An 18,727-nucleotide genomic window follows, 5' to 3' on the forward strand; every position below is an offset into this window, starting at 1 on the left:
AATGGTAGGATCATTTGAAGGAGGGAAATATGATAAAAATGGAAGAAAAAATAAATTACGGGCGATCTGGGATCGATAAGTGGGAAGAGGGTGAGTTTTTAAGGGTAAAAATGGTTTATCTCGATTTCTGGCAAAACTAAAAGTCCTATGGATAAAAGATCTTTTTGCCGGAAATCGATATAAACCATTTTTTACCCTTAAAAACTCACCCCTTCCCACTTCCCGAACTCATATCGCCCATAATTTATTTTTCCTATCAGTTTTATCATATTCCCCTTTTTTTCCAATGGGTTCCATTCTATTGTTATGTTTTTTGGTTTCAAAAATGATCGAACCTGGTCTATAGAAGCAATATTACAGATTTTTTTATTACTCATGATTATGAAAAGTTATACATATTTGGTAATTGAACTATTGCCCAAATGGTACAGGATTGAAATTGGAAGTTAAGTTTTTATATAACCTTGTATACTGCTAAACGCTTGTGTTGTAACACAAATGAGAAAAGACAAATATCTAGGAGGAAAATGGATTTTTGGTTTCTTCATCTGCTTTCAATTATCTATAAATTTTATAAAATATTTTAACAAACGAGTCTAATAATTTTAGCCAGAATTTATAAAAAATCAAATTTACTTTATAATATATACAGATATGAACAAAGAATCAGATATCGTTTGCTTATACGTACACAAAGTGGTCCAGAATTATGTACAATAATTTTCAAAGTTGATACAAAAACAAAAACATTTTTCTCCAAATGGTAATAGTAAGATAGACACATTACATATCTTAAAGGTATGACTTGGTCAAGTTGGCACTTGTAGTTTTAATAAAATACTATTAACAAAAGTTAAAAGTGATTGGAATGAGCCTCACTTTAGTGTATGTATATATGTATGTTGCCTTAATATAAAATATGTCTTCCATTAGAAGTTTGGCTGGAACCGGATTTTGTATTATCAAAAAAACTATACCTCATGATTTATTGTCAGCTTCAAATGTTCAGTTTTCCTAAACTGTATTACAAAATTCCTCTTAAAAAATCTGTTAAGAGATATCAAAATAACACAAAAGTGTCGAATTTCTTTCTTTAGGCCCATACTACTTGTTAATGTTGTTCAAGCAATTATCAATATTGACTGGAACCCTTTCCAAAATGATGACAAGAAGACGTTTCTCAAGTTTGATACTACATTTGTTTATTTACAAGATTAAGACTCCTTAGCAACCAAATCATTTTCTTTATTTTTAGGATGAATCCAAGAGAGATTTTCTCAAAGAAAATTAAAGAATCCAGGAGAGATTTTCTCAAAGAAAATTAATTAATCCAAAAGGCAATTTATAAGTTGAAATAATGACTAGAATCCATTTTATACAATATAACGAGAATTGTTTTTTACAAACTTCGATCTTACAGTATGACTGCTAAACACGAATGATGGCGCCGAAAATTTAAGAGATCTGTCTTGTACTCTATCGTTGCTGAACAAATGCGCTACTGAAAAATTTGTGCTGTTGAATGACAATAATCTTTACAATAATGATACACAAGATCTTTTTGAAATCAAATGTGACAGTTGATGAGAAATGGACGCCCGAAACGAAATAACAATCAACAATGAATACACACAAATTTTCTAGCGAGACCCACAAAATTCAAACGAATCTTCAACAGCCGTCAGATTACAGAAACTGTTTTTTAAAATCAAAAAAGTGTGTTGCTTGTTGAATTTATATAGCCTGGAACAACAATTTTTGCAGATTCATATTGTGAAACTTTGCGAGATACACTTGAAGCTGTTCAAAGTAAACAAAGAGACATGCTGATTTCTGGAATTATTTGAATCCACGACAATGCCTGTCCCCAGCGATTCCTTCAGTAATTTCAATGGATGATTTAGATAATTTACCATACTCCCGATCTAGCATCAAGAGTTTTTCATTTTTTCCCTGAACTGAAGCAGTAGCTCGGAGGGCGGCGCTTCCAAACTGACGTAGAGCTCAAAGAAACATTACAACTCACTTATAATCATTGGCGGCTACATTTTATGAATAGGTTGTGCACAAATATGGGAAATGCATTATGGTTAACGGTGTAAATATGGTTATGTAAAGAAATGAGCTTTGATTGTACTTTAATTTCGGTAATAATTTTTTTTCCATATATCCACTCGTCATTCTTTACATTCCATCTGAGGTTGGAAAAAAACAACCATCGTAAATTCTTATAAAATTTCTAGAAATTACTTGTTCTTGAATTATTCGAAACTAAGTTAAGTCTAAAATAAATTGAAGCGATATATTAATTCCAAACTAATTATTATCCAAAGAATTCTGTCATTCCCGGCTTATGCTACAGAGTTAACGTCAAGAATTAGAGGAAGGAATTCAAAGTCACTTTCAAGACCCCATAGCTGATCCCCAACTGTTTACAAGATTAATGGATTCTTTAGAAAAAAGGATAAACTTGTGGTACACAGAATCGAGTTTTACCAAAAGTATTTTTTTGATTTTAATTTTAACCTTAGAAAAGTTAGTTTCAATACTACTAGGTACGAACTGTGTAACAAGCGCCCTATATCGGAAAATCAATTCATGGGATGTATCAGTTTCCAAAACATATTCGTTTAAAATTTCTTGTGTATAGCGAAGAGGTCACCCCATATAAGAAGCTCGCTCTATATTTTTGTATTCACCTCGTATAATTTTTTGAAAGAAATCGAAAGATGTAGAAAGCTTGATAACATTAGGCAACTTTTAGTAATTTTTAGTAATTTTTGTGTTTTTGAATTTTTTTTAGTGAATTGCTCCATCTGTGAATATTCTTAAAAAAATGTAATCAACCGAAAATTGAGCACAACATTGAGCAATTGAGCGATTTTAAAAATTTTAAACTAGAGGTTGAAAATTTCTAAATCAATTTTTTGGAAGTTTATTAATTTCATTTTTTATAAAATTCAGATATATAATATAAAAACGATAATAGTTTCTATTGTTATTAGGTTTGTATGGATTTTATTGAAGTCCTCTAAAACATTTTATCCGAATTTCAGATTAGAATTACTCACCGTTTTCTGGAGCTATCCTGGGGAGCAGGATGTGCAACTTCAATCAAATCTTTTTCTCCTATGCTCATATATAACTTATCAGTCTCAGAATCGGGCATGTTAAAGTCTGGTTCTGTTTGATTGCTCAAAATATTCAACCCATCCCGTAGATAATTCAACCATGGCGGAGTTGAGCCACTGTCATTGTCAGTAGACGTTTTCAAGTGAATAGCAATTTCTTGTAATTTTCCGTTTGATGGACGGTAGGGTTTAATTTCGAATTCGTTGCCTTTGTCTGTAGATTTCGCGGATTCGCAATAGAAATAGATATTTCTACAAAAGATAAAACATGTTATTATTAAAATCTGAAAAAACGCATACATATTTCTCGTGAAAATTTGTGAAATTAGTAACTTTTAAGGCTCTTAAATCCATTTTTTTATGTCAAAAAAACAACTAGCTAATGTTTTAGGACACATTTCAAATGGAGGATGGACCCCACAAGTTTCAAGTGTCAAAAATATTTTCTATAAAAAATACGTTATTTATTGGAATAGACCTAAAACCAAGATATTTTAATTGTATTAAAAAATTTAAGAAACATTTGAATATCGAATCTGTCCTAAAATTAATCGAAACTTGTTAATTTAAATAGTTCGTTTATCTAACATATATTCTAATTATATAGTCATTTGATAGTTTTACGCGAAAGTTTTCCAGGAGTTTTCAAATTTCGGAAATTCATGTTTTAATGTGCTCTTTCCGAATTTCAACTTTGCCACCTATTATTTCTGCCGCTTCCGTCGCAGTTCGTTGACAATATCTCCTTCCTGACTCATTTTACGATAAAATCGATTATATACAAAATGAAATTGCCCACAATTTTTTTGTCATAAAGTCAATGTTGAAATTATTGTCCTTCCCAGTATGAAATTTCGAATGGTGTTGCTTAGTTTAAAGAATCACTGAGCTCTAGCTCAAACGTTCTATATATGCTCAATTAAATACATATCTTTTCCAAATCATTAATAATTTTTTTCTACGTTTGTTATAATATTCGCGTTTTTTTTTCATTCATTTACATTCATAAAGAACGTAATGTCTGAATCGGTCAAAAAGCGTGAAAAAAAAGTACCGTATCGGTTAATTTTTTCACGCTTTTGCTTTAGAAAAATTGCCGTAGCGTGTCATTTTTTAACGCAATTATGAAATTGTTTTATCAAAATAGTGGACTGTGAACGTTTACTTTCTTATGTCAATTCGTTTCTCCGATAAACTGTCACACTTATTTCTTGATATTCGTTCAAGAAAATCAGTTTTGTGTATCTAAAAGGAGTGCAGTTTTATTATTAGTGATGGAGAGTAACTGCATATCAGAAGATGTTGTTAAATTGGCGACTGCAGCGACTATGAATCTTCTTCCTGTGAAATCCAGGAATATAATATAATTCTTTTATGGAGTGACGTACTAAATTTAGCATAAACAGTTTCACAGAAAGAGTGTCACTAGCTTATTTTGAAACTAAATCTAAAATGTGGAAGTCTTCAACACTTTGGTGGACTTATTCAAAACTGAAAGGCACCCTAATGGTAAATTACAACGTGGGCATCAGTAAATACTCAAAACTCATTGCATATTTGAAAAATCAATCAGTTGGCTATAGACCAAAAAATTTAAAACATTTGCCCGTGAAGAAATCAATAAGTTTCTGTTGCAAACTCCAGACGAACATTATCTTATGCATAAGGTAAGACAGCAAAAAATTTTAATGTAAGCTTAGATATTATTTGTAACATCTTTCAAGTTGCTTTAATATTCGAAATCGCAGGAGCTCTGCGGAGGGAGGAATTAATAAAATGAAGTGTAACGATATTAATAATACCGGAAATGTTTCAATTATCTATTAGTGGATTCCGGGCGTGATAAAATGGATTCCGCAGTGGAATTTTAACGGGAAAAACTAGTTCGACTTAAAGCTACATTGTAAATGTTCACGATCCTACCAACAATCCAATAAGTACTAATACAACTATAGACGATGTTATTTCTTTGAACTCTTTGAATGTTGCTAATTCAAGTACCAATAGTAATAAAATTTCTTCTTCACTTCAAATTAATAATGCTCATAGTTATACTTTTAACATTACTATTACAAAATAAAAATTGATAAAAGTTTTGTCGAATTTTTTCAAGTCATCGGCTCGTGCGGTAAAACCGTCCTACTCGTGAAATGAAGTATTACTTTACTCACTTGTTGCATGAATAACTATTTTTTTGAATGAATCCCAACATTACTACAATTTTTTTGAAATACTTACTGTACATTTTTCTATTTCTTGTTAATACTTAGGTCCTTAAGAATGTATTCTGTATTTCTACCTTCCACCTTTCCAGGTAGAAGCCGTTAACGTTTATTGTTTTGTACTTGTAACGTGAGCTAAGTACGAAGTTACTACGACATTAACAAAAGAGCACGAGTAGGTAGGGAGGACCCGATATTTTTCAGCCCAAAGTTTGTAACAGTAGGTATAACTTCTAAGTCATTGTAGAGTGAAACATTGACGTGTTCAGTCCGTTTAAAGAAGCTTTAGGCGGGCCCTAGACAATCAATTTTATTGCGGCGCAATATTACGAATTGTGCAATATTATTGACCGTTTAGGGTTAATATTGAACAATGATTGAACAAAAGTTTGAGTGAGTTAAATTTTAATCGCACCATATTTTTCCATTACATTGTGTAGTGTCTGAATTGCGCAATCTACTGCTAAATCTTGTTCGGACATGTTGCTTTACTCACAGTGATCACGGGATCAACACTATTCTTCGACTAAACACGAAAACATTGCGCAGCAGTTCATTTATTGTGCAATTTAATTGATCGTTTGGATTATAAGCGGCTTTCAATCTTATTTAAAATAAAACATATTGTACAATGTTATTGCAGGGTCTAGCCGCCTTAATAGAATTTTTAGGTTAATATTGGAAAAATTCAAACTCAGCATCCATTATAGATAAAAAACAAATTTTTTCACTGTCAGGATTAAATGCTATTCGTATTTTGTAAGTAACAATACAATCGTTAAAACAGAAGAAAAACAATTAGAATGTCTGCATGAAGAAGCTGACACTAGGATAATTTACCATATAAATAAGTGCGCTCATAACTCTAAAATTATGATAAAATCATCAGATACAGATGTTTTAATTATTTTATTGGGAAATATCTTTGTATTACTGCGATTTGAAATTTGGCTCTAAGTTCAACAAACAGTAAAGACGGCGATAAATGTATTGATCATACCAAATTAGCGAACTTTTTAGGTGAAGAAATGTGTAACTCAATGCCCGGGTTTCACGAGTATACAGGTTGTGACTATGTCTGTAGTTTCTTTAAGAAGGGTAAAGCCAAACCTTTCAAAATTTTAATGAATAATGTCAAATATCAAGAAATGTTGTTTTTTATTTATTTATTTCAGCTAAATGTGCCTCGACAGCGCTGATATGATATTACAATACGTAAATTATTTATATTTTCTCATACAGCTTGGTGGTTTTAAGAAACTTTGATTTTCTTCATTACCGTCGGGCAGTTAAGTGTCTCCTTGAGGTTGATTTTCATATCAAACTGCTGGTAAGCGGTAAAGTATTCACTGCAGTCTGTGAGGATGTGCTTAACAGACACAGGAACTTGACAACTTTGGCAGACAGGACGACTTTCTGACATCAAATAGCCGTGAGTAAGTTTTGTGTGGTTTATGCAGAGTCTTCTTCTCCTATTCAAAAATTTTAGGGTAAGGTGAGAAGTCGATGGGTGGATGTTATGTAGTTCTGTAGTACTCTTGCTCCATATATAGTGCCAAGATTTTTGATTGAGGTGTTTGAAGTTAGTCTTAATCATTGGCAAGCTGAACTGGGATTTCAGGAGGATTCTTTGTGGCTTCTTTGGCACGGCGATCTACAGATTTCAGTGTGCGATAGAAACCAGATGAGAGAGACTATTATATCAAGAGCAATGAGAGTTTGGTAGATGTCGTGAATGTTTTGGACTATTGGATGGTCGGTAAATATAGTTGTAATTGACTGTATGGATGAAAGGGAGTCAGCACATATGGCGATATGTTTATGGGGACGAGAGATAAATTTGAAAGCTTGAAGGATACTGTATAGTTCAACAAATGTTTGCTTCACTTAATAATCTTGTTATGATTGAAGATAAGGAGATGAAGGAAACAATTCAAAAGTATAATTGCGAAATGTATGGTATAAAAAATGGCATTGATGTGAATTTATCACGATTAATCATTTTTCAAAATAATTTTTCTGCTGTTTCCACCTTGCTGGGAATCGTTAAAACAAAAAATTCTTAAAACAATTTATGTTAATGTGATGTGCCAAAATTATTTGTATAAACAATGTATTGTAATGAATTACGAAGGTTGTGGTTGAATATATATCATGATGATATTACCATAACACCGAATATTTTAATGGTAGTAGCCCTACACCACTTCAATTAGAAGAAACTTTTCGACTGATAGTAGCAATAAATTTTCTAAAAACGGTAATACTGACAACTTCAATAATGATGGGAATAGCATTGCAGACAACAATGACGATAATGGTAATATTCCGAATTATACCGATGATGTAAATAATGGTGAAGATTTTAATGACGATAGTTGTAATGTAAAATTAATGGTTAATCGTTGTATATTATTTTTGTATGTAATAAATCTCATTCTTGGCTTCACTATCTCAGACTTTAATTTATGTAGATAATTAAAAATAGACATGAAACGCACGAGTTACAGCACATTGATTTTTTAAACTAAGTCGACAGTTGGATGGATTTAGTAATGTTAGAGTCAAAGAATTAATTGGAAAAAAATTATCAATGTATTTGAAAAAGATATGTTAATAATTAAATAATTAAACATACATAGAGATGAAATATATAAGCATAGACTCTTTAATTCTTCAAACTAAGTCGACAGTCAGATCCGGGCAAAGAAAAGGTGTCTACTAATTTTTTTCACTCATTTGAGAGGTTCTAGTTTCAAAAGTCGTAAGCAAATCCATGTATTCGATGGCTTGAGATAAATTTAAAAAAAATATTTTTAATGGTGGTCGACTGAGGGTAGCGAATAAATAGAGCTTGTCGACCCTTGACATTTCTATTCTACTCATCAGAAACTTTCGTTTGGCATAAATTTTCTTGATGTATTCCATAAATTATAATTACAGCTAAAATAAAAACCGGAAGTGTCATCATAATTTTGCATACGGGCAAAATCAAGCAACTTCAGGGGTGTCAACCTCTAGACCTATGGCTTTATTGTTCATACCCCAAAAATCATTCATGTATTTGATTCATAGGACTTTTATACAGCGGACTCTCCGACTAAATGTAGCATAAACTTGGTGTGTTCGACGTAATACGCTAGTTTCATTCATTAGACCCAAATTATTTCAAAATTTTTCAATATTTATCTCCTCTCGTGACTTGGTACTTGTAACAGCCAAGCTTTCTTCTTCTCTTTTTTTTTCTGTTTTTCTTCTATATGTGTATCTTCTTCATTTTTTCTGCTGTTTCTTCTTCCTCATTAACACCATTACAACAAGCAACTTTGTTATGAATAATTAAGAAAGTTTATTCTCTCGAATTGAATTTTTTGAATAAATAAAAAAATATGTAGATTTTACAGGAATATCAGATTTTCTATCCTATCCTCTGACTATTCTAACTAATTTTGAGTTTAGCTAAAAAAATTAAATTCTATGCTTTTATTTCGTCGAAAATTAAAAAAAACACACACTTTACTTATTGTTTCATTCCTTCTTAGGGGTTGCTTTGAAAAAAATCGTACTTTCCGTCTTTAGATCCTTTATTATCTCAAAATCCAGATTTCAAGGATCATTTTATTGAACTAATAGTGAATTATCTCACCAATCCTGACAAGAACCATTAGGATCTGTTAAGTGACTCAAAGTGTCCTTTATTTACGACCACGTGATTGAACTTGACGTATCGTCTCGGATTACTTAATTTTTGTCTCATATTAATGTGACTGTGAGCGACCATAAATGTCCCTTGTCTACTGGTTTTATAATTATTTTTAGTTTTTATTGTAAATGATACGATTTAGTACTCAAGGCAGTTTGACCACTCTTAATGGGAACCAACTAAGTAGTTAAGTGATTCCAAGTCTCCCTTATTTACGAATGAACTTCCATTATTAAATTATCGTTTGGAATCACTCACTTTTATCTCATATTGATGTGACTCTAAACGACCATAAATATCCATTTTATAAATATTTATAATAATTGTATACGATAAGATTCAGTATTTAAGGCAGTTTGCATACGGATACTGGGTCTTAATAGTTTGATATTTGTCGACAATGCTAGTCAGATTATTGTAACCACTTCATTAAATTAATTTTTTTGCTTAATAAATAGTTTTTTACAAAGTTATGAAATGAGTTATTTAACTGGTGTAATTGTACTTTAACTGTTCATTATGCTCTTTTTGCTGGGAGAAAGTATCAAGAATTTTCTGATTTCCTATATTAAAATCCTTTGGTTTTAAGATTGAGTCACCACTTGGTATAAAATAATTTGTTTCTGCAAATTTTATACTCCAAAGAAAAATTACGGTTAAAAACTGAATAAGAAAACTAAATCCAAAGTTAATCCAATAAACGATACTTTTCTCTTCTTATTTTTACAAAGCACGTCAAAATTTGAGGGACACGCTAAGTACTATGTTGCTGACACTGCAATTACTAGCGATGCCAAAACCGGAAGGCTAAAGACCGAAACTCACTACCAACACGCCACCCCACGCCATGTGTCGAAGATATGTCATTTACATCTGAGAATTTTGAATCGTCCCACGTGGGATGGCATAGCGTGGCGTGTAGTTGGCCGAGTATGTTCGTAGAAAATTGAATCAAATGGAACATGTACACATATTCGCCACGTGGCGTGTTGCTAGTAAGTTTCGGCCTTAATGCCATGCTTGTGTTACGTTTCGCTTAACGCTTCTAAAACAGTTTTATGTATTTGTTTCATGGAAAATATTGATATTTAATCGAAGAAAAAAGTGATAATACTCGGTTTTTGGTTTATAAAGGTATTAGATGTTTTCTCACTTACTTGTTCTTCACTGGATAAGAAATAACAACATCTCCTAGTTTGACATGTTTGTTATAATCCGTATAATGAGGTACACCTCCACCCACACCTACTAGAAATACATAGTCAACTTTTTGAAAAGTTCCCAAAAGTCTTGTAGTGGTGTTTCCAGCAGCTGTCATAGCTTCTCGAGTATGACCAACAGAAGGCAACTTAGTACACACGATTCTATGAGCACCTATATTTCCTAGAGTGTACACATTCGATTCACCTGAAAAATAGTTATATATATACATACTAGGATGTTTCTTTTTAACTATTTTTTTCGGTCCCATCGTGAAGTTTTGTTGCAAGTACCCAAAAAACAATTCCTGAAAGTTTGGGCCCTCAATATCCAGTTCTCAACCGAGGAGGGTAAAGATTTCCCCTTAAAAAAACACAGAAACTCTGATTTTTTATTTTTAAATTTCTATAGCTCAGTTGCATTTCAAAGCATCACTTCGATCATGGGCGGTTTTTTTTTCAGAATTGAATGCTCTACAAACGTGTCTAGTCCGGTGAACAACGATTTTTACCTCAGATTTCTATCAAGACGCATCGATTTGCTTGAAATCTTAACAGTAGATAATAAATACTTAAAAAAGCAAAGTCTACCTAATGCCGATATGTACAAATACATTTAATAAGTTCCGAAGATTTCTGCTTTAAATATCTTTCTGATTATTCTGTGGCAGAATTCTATAATTTCCCATAGGCTCAATAGAATTATTATAAATTATATATTAAGTTGAATTGTTATTTAATATTTTTATATTATCTAATATAAAATTGTGTTGCTTTTGTCGATAAAATTGTAAAATTTTCTAATGACAATAAAGCTAATCTCTCTCTTTTACTCGGGGGGATAATACCATCCCAAATAGAGGGTGATAATTTTTTTTGTGAAGCTAACCATAGAAATCGATAGAAAAAAGTATTTTAAGCTTAAATTACCCCTCGAAGTTTTTTCGAACAATAAATACTTTTTGACTTATTCGTGATTGAAATTTAGAATTTTAGTTACAAAAAGTTTCTTAATCGAATTTCACAAATAACTCAAAAACGTTAGATTTAATCGAAAAAAGTGTAGAGATGTTAAAGGTAGCTTTTAAAAAAATATAAAGAAATTTTTTTTTGTTATAGATCTAAAACAAAACGAGTTACGTTTTATTAAACTTATTTAGTGAACCGAAGATTTAGGAAATTCAATAAGTGAAAAACGGTCAATTTTACGAATAAAATGGATTGAATGAGACTTTGTAAATCTTAAAATAAGGGAGTTATTACCACAAAAACAGCATATCTACCATTGGCATTGCCACCTAAACTGAAATAAAATGATATGAATATGGAAATTACGGAAGTTTCATTTATCTAGAGAGCTTTATTCCGAAAAAAAAATGATGGTTTCAATGGAGAAAGCATGAAAAAATATGAAAGATACGTTAAAACTGCTAGAGAACTGAAAGTTAAGTTTTTTTCAATAGAAATTTTGTTTCTTTGTTTTTTCTCTTAACTTCAGATTTAACCGAGATATAAACTTTCAAAGTTCACAGTAGCGTGTGAACGGTACCGTTTATAAGTCCTTGGAACGTTGCCCTCTTAAAAAGGCTTAAATGTTTTCCAAACCTTTTAAGCGTAATATATTATAAATTTTCCTACAAAATAGTTTTTTAATCGACTACCTAGCTCCCAAATTAAGAGAGGGACACCTAAAACAGACTAACACAATTTTTTTACATTTCGGAGCAGATTTTGAATGGTAGATACTGGGCAATAATGTTAAATGGTACTGTTAAAATACGAACGTAAATATAATGCAAAACATTAAAGATCTGCAGGTATTTCTTGATCAAATGAGATATGAGTCCTTTATTAAGGCAACTACTAAAAACATTACAGTTAAATTGTCATCCCTTGTTCCGACAGTTGATGCACTGGATGAGCATTTGCAAAGATGTTACTACCAAGTTCAATATTGGCTTCGAAATAAAAATATTAATCCTAATGATTGGGGGTTTATTGCAACCCACTAAAATGCAAAAAAGTCCTGCATCACAAGAACTCTTGCAAATGATAATTACAATTTAGTACTGGCAAATTAGGCGATTTTGAACTAAAACCTTAAATCAAATATGGGCGGTTTTGTTTTTCTAGATTCTGGAAAGTTTTGATATATTGAATAAGTCTAGCAACACTTAATAAAATTACGGACACTGATTTTCGAAACGCGAATAACTCGAAAACCAAGAGATATTCGACAAACACTGCTCTAATAAAAAACATAAAGTACAAAATTATCTATAAAAAAATATCCCAGGTATTTGTTCCTAACCTCAAAATTTCCACCTTAAAATGGGTTTATGCACTCAAAAATACTTTGAATCGCGAATAATTCGAAAACTACGAGAATTTCGAAAAAAAGTACTGTAGCAAAAAATGAACAGCACAATATTCTCTACAGATTTGGCTTTCAAGCATTTTTTCCTAACCTCAAAATTTTCACCGTAAAAAAACATTTTGAATTGCTAATAACTCGAAAACTATGAGGATTTCGAAGCAAACTGCCGGGACAAAAAATGTGGAGCCCAACATTCTGTACAAAAAAGGTTTCAATTTTTTCTTAACCTCAAAATTTCCGTTATAAAATGGGTTTGAACGCTCAAAAATATTTTAAATCGCGAATAACTCGAAAACTACGTAGAATTCGAAAAAAGTGCCAGAGAAGAAGAGCAGTTTCCATGTGCGCCTGGAACGTACATTGGTTTAAATTCGCACTGGCGGGAAATTCGCGAGAAGATGCTATCCGTCTTTCAGTGTTGAGGGAGATTTACTCAGAAATAGTGGTTCCAACGAAAAAATGGATGAAAACCTTTTTTGTAGAAAACTTTGTGCAGTACATTTTTTGTTCAAGCAGTTTTATTCGAAATCCTCTTAGTTTTAGAGGTATTCGCGTTTCAAAATTTTTTTGAGTTAACCAAAATGTCGAAAACCCGTGCTTATTCAGTAACCGAAAACCTCTGAGAATCCAGAGAATTAGAAGCGCACAATTTAATTTTGGGTTTAATCCTGTTTTACCTGTACTAATTGCAAAAAAGGTTGCGGTGAATTATGGAATTTTTTGTAACTAAACTTGCAATGAATGTTCGAATGTTCTTGCTCTAATAACTGATGAAGAAAAGGACGAAGACGAAAATTGCAGTTAATAATGATATTTATTTTGTACATTAATTTGTTAATTTTTTGAATTGATATATAACACAAAATATATTCTTTTCAAACCAAAATTTTCAAAGATTTCAATTTTTTTCTATATTAGAGATAGTTTTTGAGGGAAGGAAATATGCAAAAAAAGCATTTACAAATCAAGCACTACAAAAAATATTAATTTAATAAATAAAAGTAATATTTTTATTCTTTAAATAAGATGATAAATGTTTTTTTTTAACTTTTTAGCAATAAGGGATGATTTTTAAGGGTGAAAAATTTGTGATAAAGAAGCATTTGAGTCAAAGTTTAAGGGTTCAAATACCTTAAGGTTTGAAAAACATAAATAGTGTCCTAAAACATTATACGATCTTTATTTTAATCCTATAAATGTTTTTTTTCAGCATTTTTTTTTATTAAATTTTGACAATAGGACAGGAGTAGTTTTCACCCAATACAATAATTTGGACATATTGGCATAGGATAGATTTTGAAGAGAAGGATAATTAGAACTTAATTTAAAAATTTCACGTCTTGATGGAATTCTGAGGTGATACCATATTTTTACCGTTGTTCACTGGGATAGTCCATTGAGGCCAAGCTGTAACTTGAACCGGTAAGGTGGTAAAGGCCTCTAAACTTGATTTTTCCATGAACTTCGCCTTTTTTGGCATTTATCTCGTGAATGACAAGAGTTACAAAAAAATGTGAATGACAAACATGTAGAAAATTCAATTTTTTAGTGTTGACTGACATCTTATAAACTACAAAAATTTCTAACCTGTGAATTTATCTATAAATGTAAAACTTTTTTTTTACAATCGATACTAACATAATTCCGACTTGGTATATTTTTTACCGTTCCATTTAAAAAAAAGTAATTTGTTAAGAAAGAGGTTGATAATATAAATTATATATTTTTTACAATTTGACGTGATTTTCGATAAAAAATTGAAATTACCAAAATGTTATCATTAAATATCTCCGAAAATATTGATTTTAGTGACTTGGTGCTGTGGACATTATTTATAGAAAATTGAATTTCCTACAAGTTTGTTATTCACATTTTTTTGTAGCTATTGTCATTCACGAGATAAATGATAAAAAAGGCGGAGTTCATGGAAAAATCAAGTTTAGAGACCTGTACTACCTCGCCTGTTCGAGTTACGGTTTGGCTGAACTAGACACTTATGTAGAGCATTAAATTCTGAAAAAGAAGCGTACATGGTCGAAACGATGCTATGAAATGCTACTGAGCCAGAGAAATTTAAAAATAAAAAATCAAAGGGAAATCTTTACACCCCTCTGTCGAGAACTATTAATAATAAGGGTTGAGCCTCGAGGAAATTTTTTTTGGAACTTGCAATAAAATTTCAGTATGGGACAGAAAATAAGCCCCCTATAACATATGAATCTTATTAAAACGAAGTTTTTACTAAGAAATATAAGATTTTTCTGGCTGCACTTATATTTACAGTGCAATAATGCAACAAAAATGTGGCTATGAAATTTTAGCTTAAATTAATTCTATAAAATAGTGAAGCAAATAGATTCCAAGTGTGTTGATTATCATATTGAAATCCAAAGTGGATTGGAACATCTACAGTTACTTAACAATTCTCGATTAAAAATAAAGCAATTTATAAGACAACCTCACAGTACCCCAAAATTGAACATACAGCATAAAACAAAACATTGAGAAATGTGTTGATAAAAACATTAAAGATATTCTTTGTGAACTAATTCGATTTCATAAAATAACATAACTCACTAATATTTCAATTTTTGTTAGGTTTCTGCATGAGTCAATGATAAGTATATATGTGATAAAAACTGATGAAACAATTAAATTGAAGGGGCTTTATGTATGTACAAATTGGTATATTATATACACCGCGACCCAAAGGATCTATCCTGCTGCGAGATTAGTATTTACAACTGATCTGATACTCCCACTCATCTTAAAAGTTCAGAATGTGGGATTGATGTAGCTGCCAGATATCTTTGACTAGATTACTTGGTTGAATAATATATTGTCAGTAGTTATCTTATGTAGGTTGTTTTTACACAGTTTTTTTGTGTTTGTTGTCTTGTAATTTTTAATGTCCTGCTAAATATACCTATACACATTTCACTTTTTATATAAGCAGCAATATGGAAATGCACATGGAAAATAACTGCCTGAAGTAAGAGGTCAGAAAATACTTTAGGCGGATAAAACTGTGTCATCTACATTTCATTACCAAGAACGCAATGTCTGATGTTGCATCTTATGAAGAAGAGTTGTTTGAAATGCAGAAAACTAAACTTGTCATAGAATTTTTTCAAAGCCAAAGTAAGAGTAGTGAAACATACAAAAAGCATTGATACAAGAAATTATGGAGTCTGAAGTTTTATAATTTTATTTATTTGTCGAATAGAATTATTATTTGCTTAAGTGTATAATAACATCTATATTATTTTCGGCAACACAGATCGTAGAAATAATCTATTATTTCACTAGTAAAATAATGAACGCTCATTATTGTACTAGTAACAAAATAATGAGAAACGATAGCAACGTCTTATTATAGGCGTTGTAACCAAGTAGACAGGAACTGTTATTTAATGTTTATTTAATTTGATGTTTGTCAGTTTTGAAAAGTGTATTGTAAAAATGTCTCAAGAAGAAGAATTTCAATGTATTATTTTTAGACTTGAAGACAAAAAAAAATAGTATGTACTAAGAGGAGAAGACCCGATATATGTTTTGCCCAGTTTGCACAGCCTCGGCAGAGCAACAATCTGGGCTCAACAATAATGATAGCCTTTTACTCCTAGTAGCATAATGTGTGAAAGTGTTTTAGAAATGACCCTGAAAAAATATGTAAAGCAAAGAACAATCTGTTTGTCGTCACCGGAGTTGACATCAATTAAAGGGCGTTCCCGCCATCCGTTCACAGATGAAATTTTACTGTATAAATAAAAATTTTCATTTGAAACAAGTTATGTAAGTAAATAATAAAAACTAAATAACTACAAATATTGTTAACTTATGTCCGCGCATACTTGGATACAAACGAAAACCCAAACAGTACTTACAAAGGTAATCAGTTATTTCGAACCTTTTTTAGAGACATAATTGACATTTATATATAGGGTTATTGATCAAATATAAACTATTAACAAAATATAATGGTTTAATTCAATATGTATCTTACTAATATTTTCGGTTTTCGAGCTATAACGGTTTAAAGAAATCACTCGATTTACATTTTCAAAATTACAAGGAATTACGATAGTCAAATAACTTTCGATTTCACCATTTCTTTTTTGTTGTATTTGTTATTGTTCTTATGAAAGAAAAAATTTGAATAATGGCGCAGAAAAATAGAAAATTTAAGAATACTTTTTTAAGAATTCTAACTTCTAATCTAACTTTAGCGCTTTGGACAATATAAACTTTTTTCAATGTAACAGTATGACGTTTGACATAGAATTGACAGAGCGTGCTGCAAATATCATCAAAGAGGATTTATAAAATTGAATATCGTTTAAAACATATGCTACGATCCTAGTTATTTTATTGATAAAAAATGCATATAAAATAATTAATTTATTATTTCTCATAAAAAGGATGTAAGAAAACTGAATTTCTTAGTGTACATCACGGTTAGTTCAGAGCAATTAAACCTAATATTAAAAGTTCAATTTAATATGGAGTTTTGGTAAGTTTGGATAGACTAACATGAACGGAAATAACATAACAAGTGATATACTCCGTTATAAAGAAGAATACAACTTACAATTGAATTTTCGTTCTTGGAAATGCCAGCAATTAGAAGTACAAACTTAAGTCGCAGAACTCGTAAACAGAGAGTAAAAGATATAAAAGAGCAAGTCAAACTGACGAGCAACGCGAAGCGCGGAACGGAATCGATGGAATCGAAATGTTTCGTTTAACCCCTATCGAGCTCCATTCAATTATAACGTAGAAATCGAGTACAGTTCACAGCAAATCGTTGCTATTGGACCAATGAACGTTGTATGCCAATATTGCAAGGCATTTAAAAATTAAGCTCATGGATTGAGTTGCACCAGCGGTCAAGTCAAATTGACGACATTAGTACCGCCACCAGACCCATTACATTCATTGTCTTCCGAAAACGGACCAGATTCTAAATATTTTCCGACAATATTCAGCATTACAATAATTATTTTCAGATGACGTCATTTGGTGCAACAAAAGTTATTCAAGAAAATTTTATCGCAGCTTTCAAGATTCAGGTTCAAATATATCATTTAACAGGTTCATTATTGCCAACGCCGAATAGTGATTACAAATTCTTGCAAATGTATTTTATGGGCGATTCAGCAAAACAAGTCGATTAGCGTTATGCAAACAATAATTCGGTAAAAAAACCAATTGTGGAACAACTCTAAACGATTTTTCATCAACATAAAGAATTGGTTGCTTATTCACGACCGCTTTGGACCGTCTGATAATCACAAAATTGTAATCAAAGCTGGTAAGACGCCAGCAGGAGAACACGCGAGACGTTTTAATGCGCCAACAATTGACGAAGTCGGTATTGTCATCGTGGGTGAAAATATGGACACTGAGATATTGTTTCATATCAATCAACTGCAGCGTGTGTCCGGAACACATCAATCATATGATGTGCTACAATATCCTATCTTATTTTGGCAAGGTGAAGATATCATACAGAATGATGGTTCGGGAAAACGAGAACAATCATATCTTAAAATGTAGGCGTCTCTCCCACCAATATGCTGTGGATATGTTCGTGAAAGTTGAAACTGAGCGATTGACATTTATCAGGTTGAACCGGGTAAAACTGCGTCCTGAAGAATACATTCATCTACGGGATGCCATCAATGCTGATGGAAATGCACAGAATGTAGGTAGAACAACTATTCTTCTAGCAACATACGTCGAATGTCCGTGACATACACATGAATACGCTCAGGATGCTATGTCGTATGTACGTCATCATGGTATACTAGATTTATTTATAACGAAAGGGCTTAACCGAAATTAGTTTTTGAATACAATTTAGACCGATTCTGGTTTTTGGAATAACTTTTAAACGGCTTTTCCGATCGATTCCAAAACCAATTCGAATTCAATATTCATCGTTGAGACTGGACAACGTCTGTCGGGTCCGCTAGTTCTTCATAAGTGTGTCAATATTATTTCCTCAATTATCACCATAGTTTTTCGATTTTTTAATATGCCAAAAATTGGGGAGAAAAAATAATTCTACATCATAACTGCAGCCATTAGAT

At 31.5% G+C, this 18,727-nt stretch overlaps 1 protein-coding gene and 1 long non-coding RNA gene across 3 annotated transcripts in view; one reads left to right on the forward strand and one right to left on the reverse strand.

Annotated features, from left to right (window-relative positions):
* LOC130898271 (uncharacterized) overlaps positions 1 to 18,727 on the reverse strand; it is a 92,228-nt gene that overhangs the window by 24,456 nt on the left and 49,045 nt on the right. For both annotated transcript variants that reach the window (XM_057807441.1, XM_057807440.1), the window contains 2 exons: positions 10,214 to 10,463; positions 3,072 to 3,383 (listed from right to left, as the gene is read on the reverse strand). In XM_057807441.1, the coding sequence (XP_057663424.1) occupies positions 3,072 to 3,383; positions 10,214 to 10,463 (562 nt within the window). The remainder of the gene's footprint in view (positions 1 to 3,071; positions 3,384 to 10,213; positions 10,464 to 18,727) is intronic.
* On the forward strand, positions 4,323 to 6,492 carry LOC130898274 (uncharacterized). The gene is made up of 3 exons (XR_009059865.1): positions 4,323 to 4,798; positions 5,446 to 5,573; positions 6,374 to 6,492. It is a non-coding gene; the product is annotated as an uncharacterized LOC130898274 (long non-coding RNA).

This window comes from Diorhabda carinulata, chromosome 9 (genome assembly GCF_026250575.1).
Source record: "Diorhabda carinulata isolate Delta chromosome 9, icDioCari1.1, whole genome shotgun sequence".
Classification (NCBI taxonomy): domain Eukaryota; kingdom Metazoa; phylum Arthropoda; class Insecta; order Coleoptera; family Chrysomelidae; genus Diorhabda; species Diorhabda carinulata.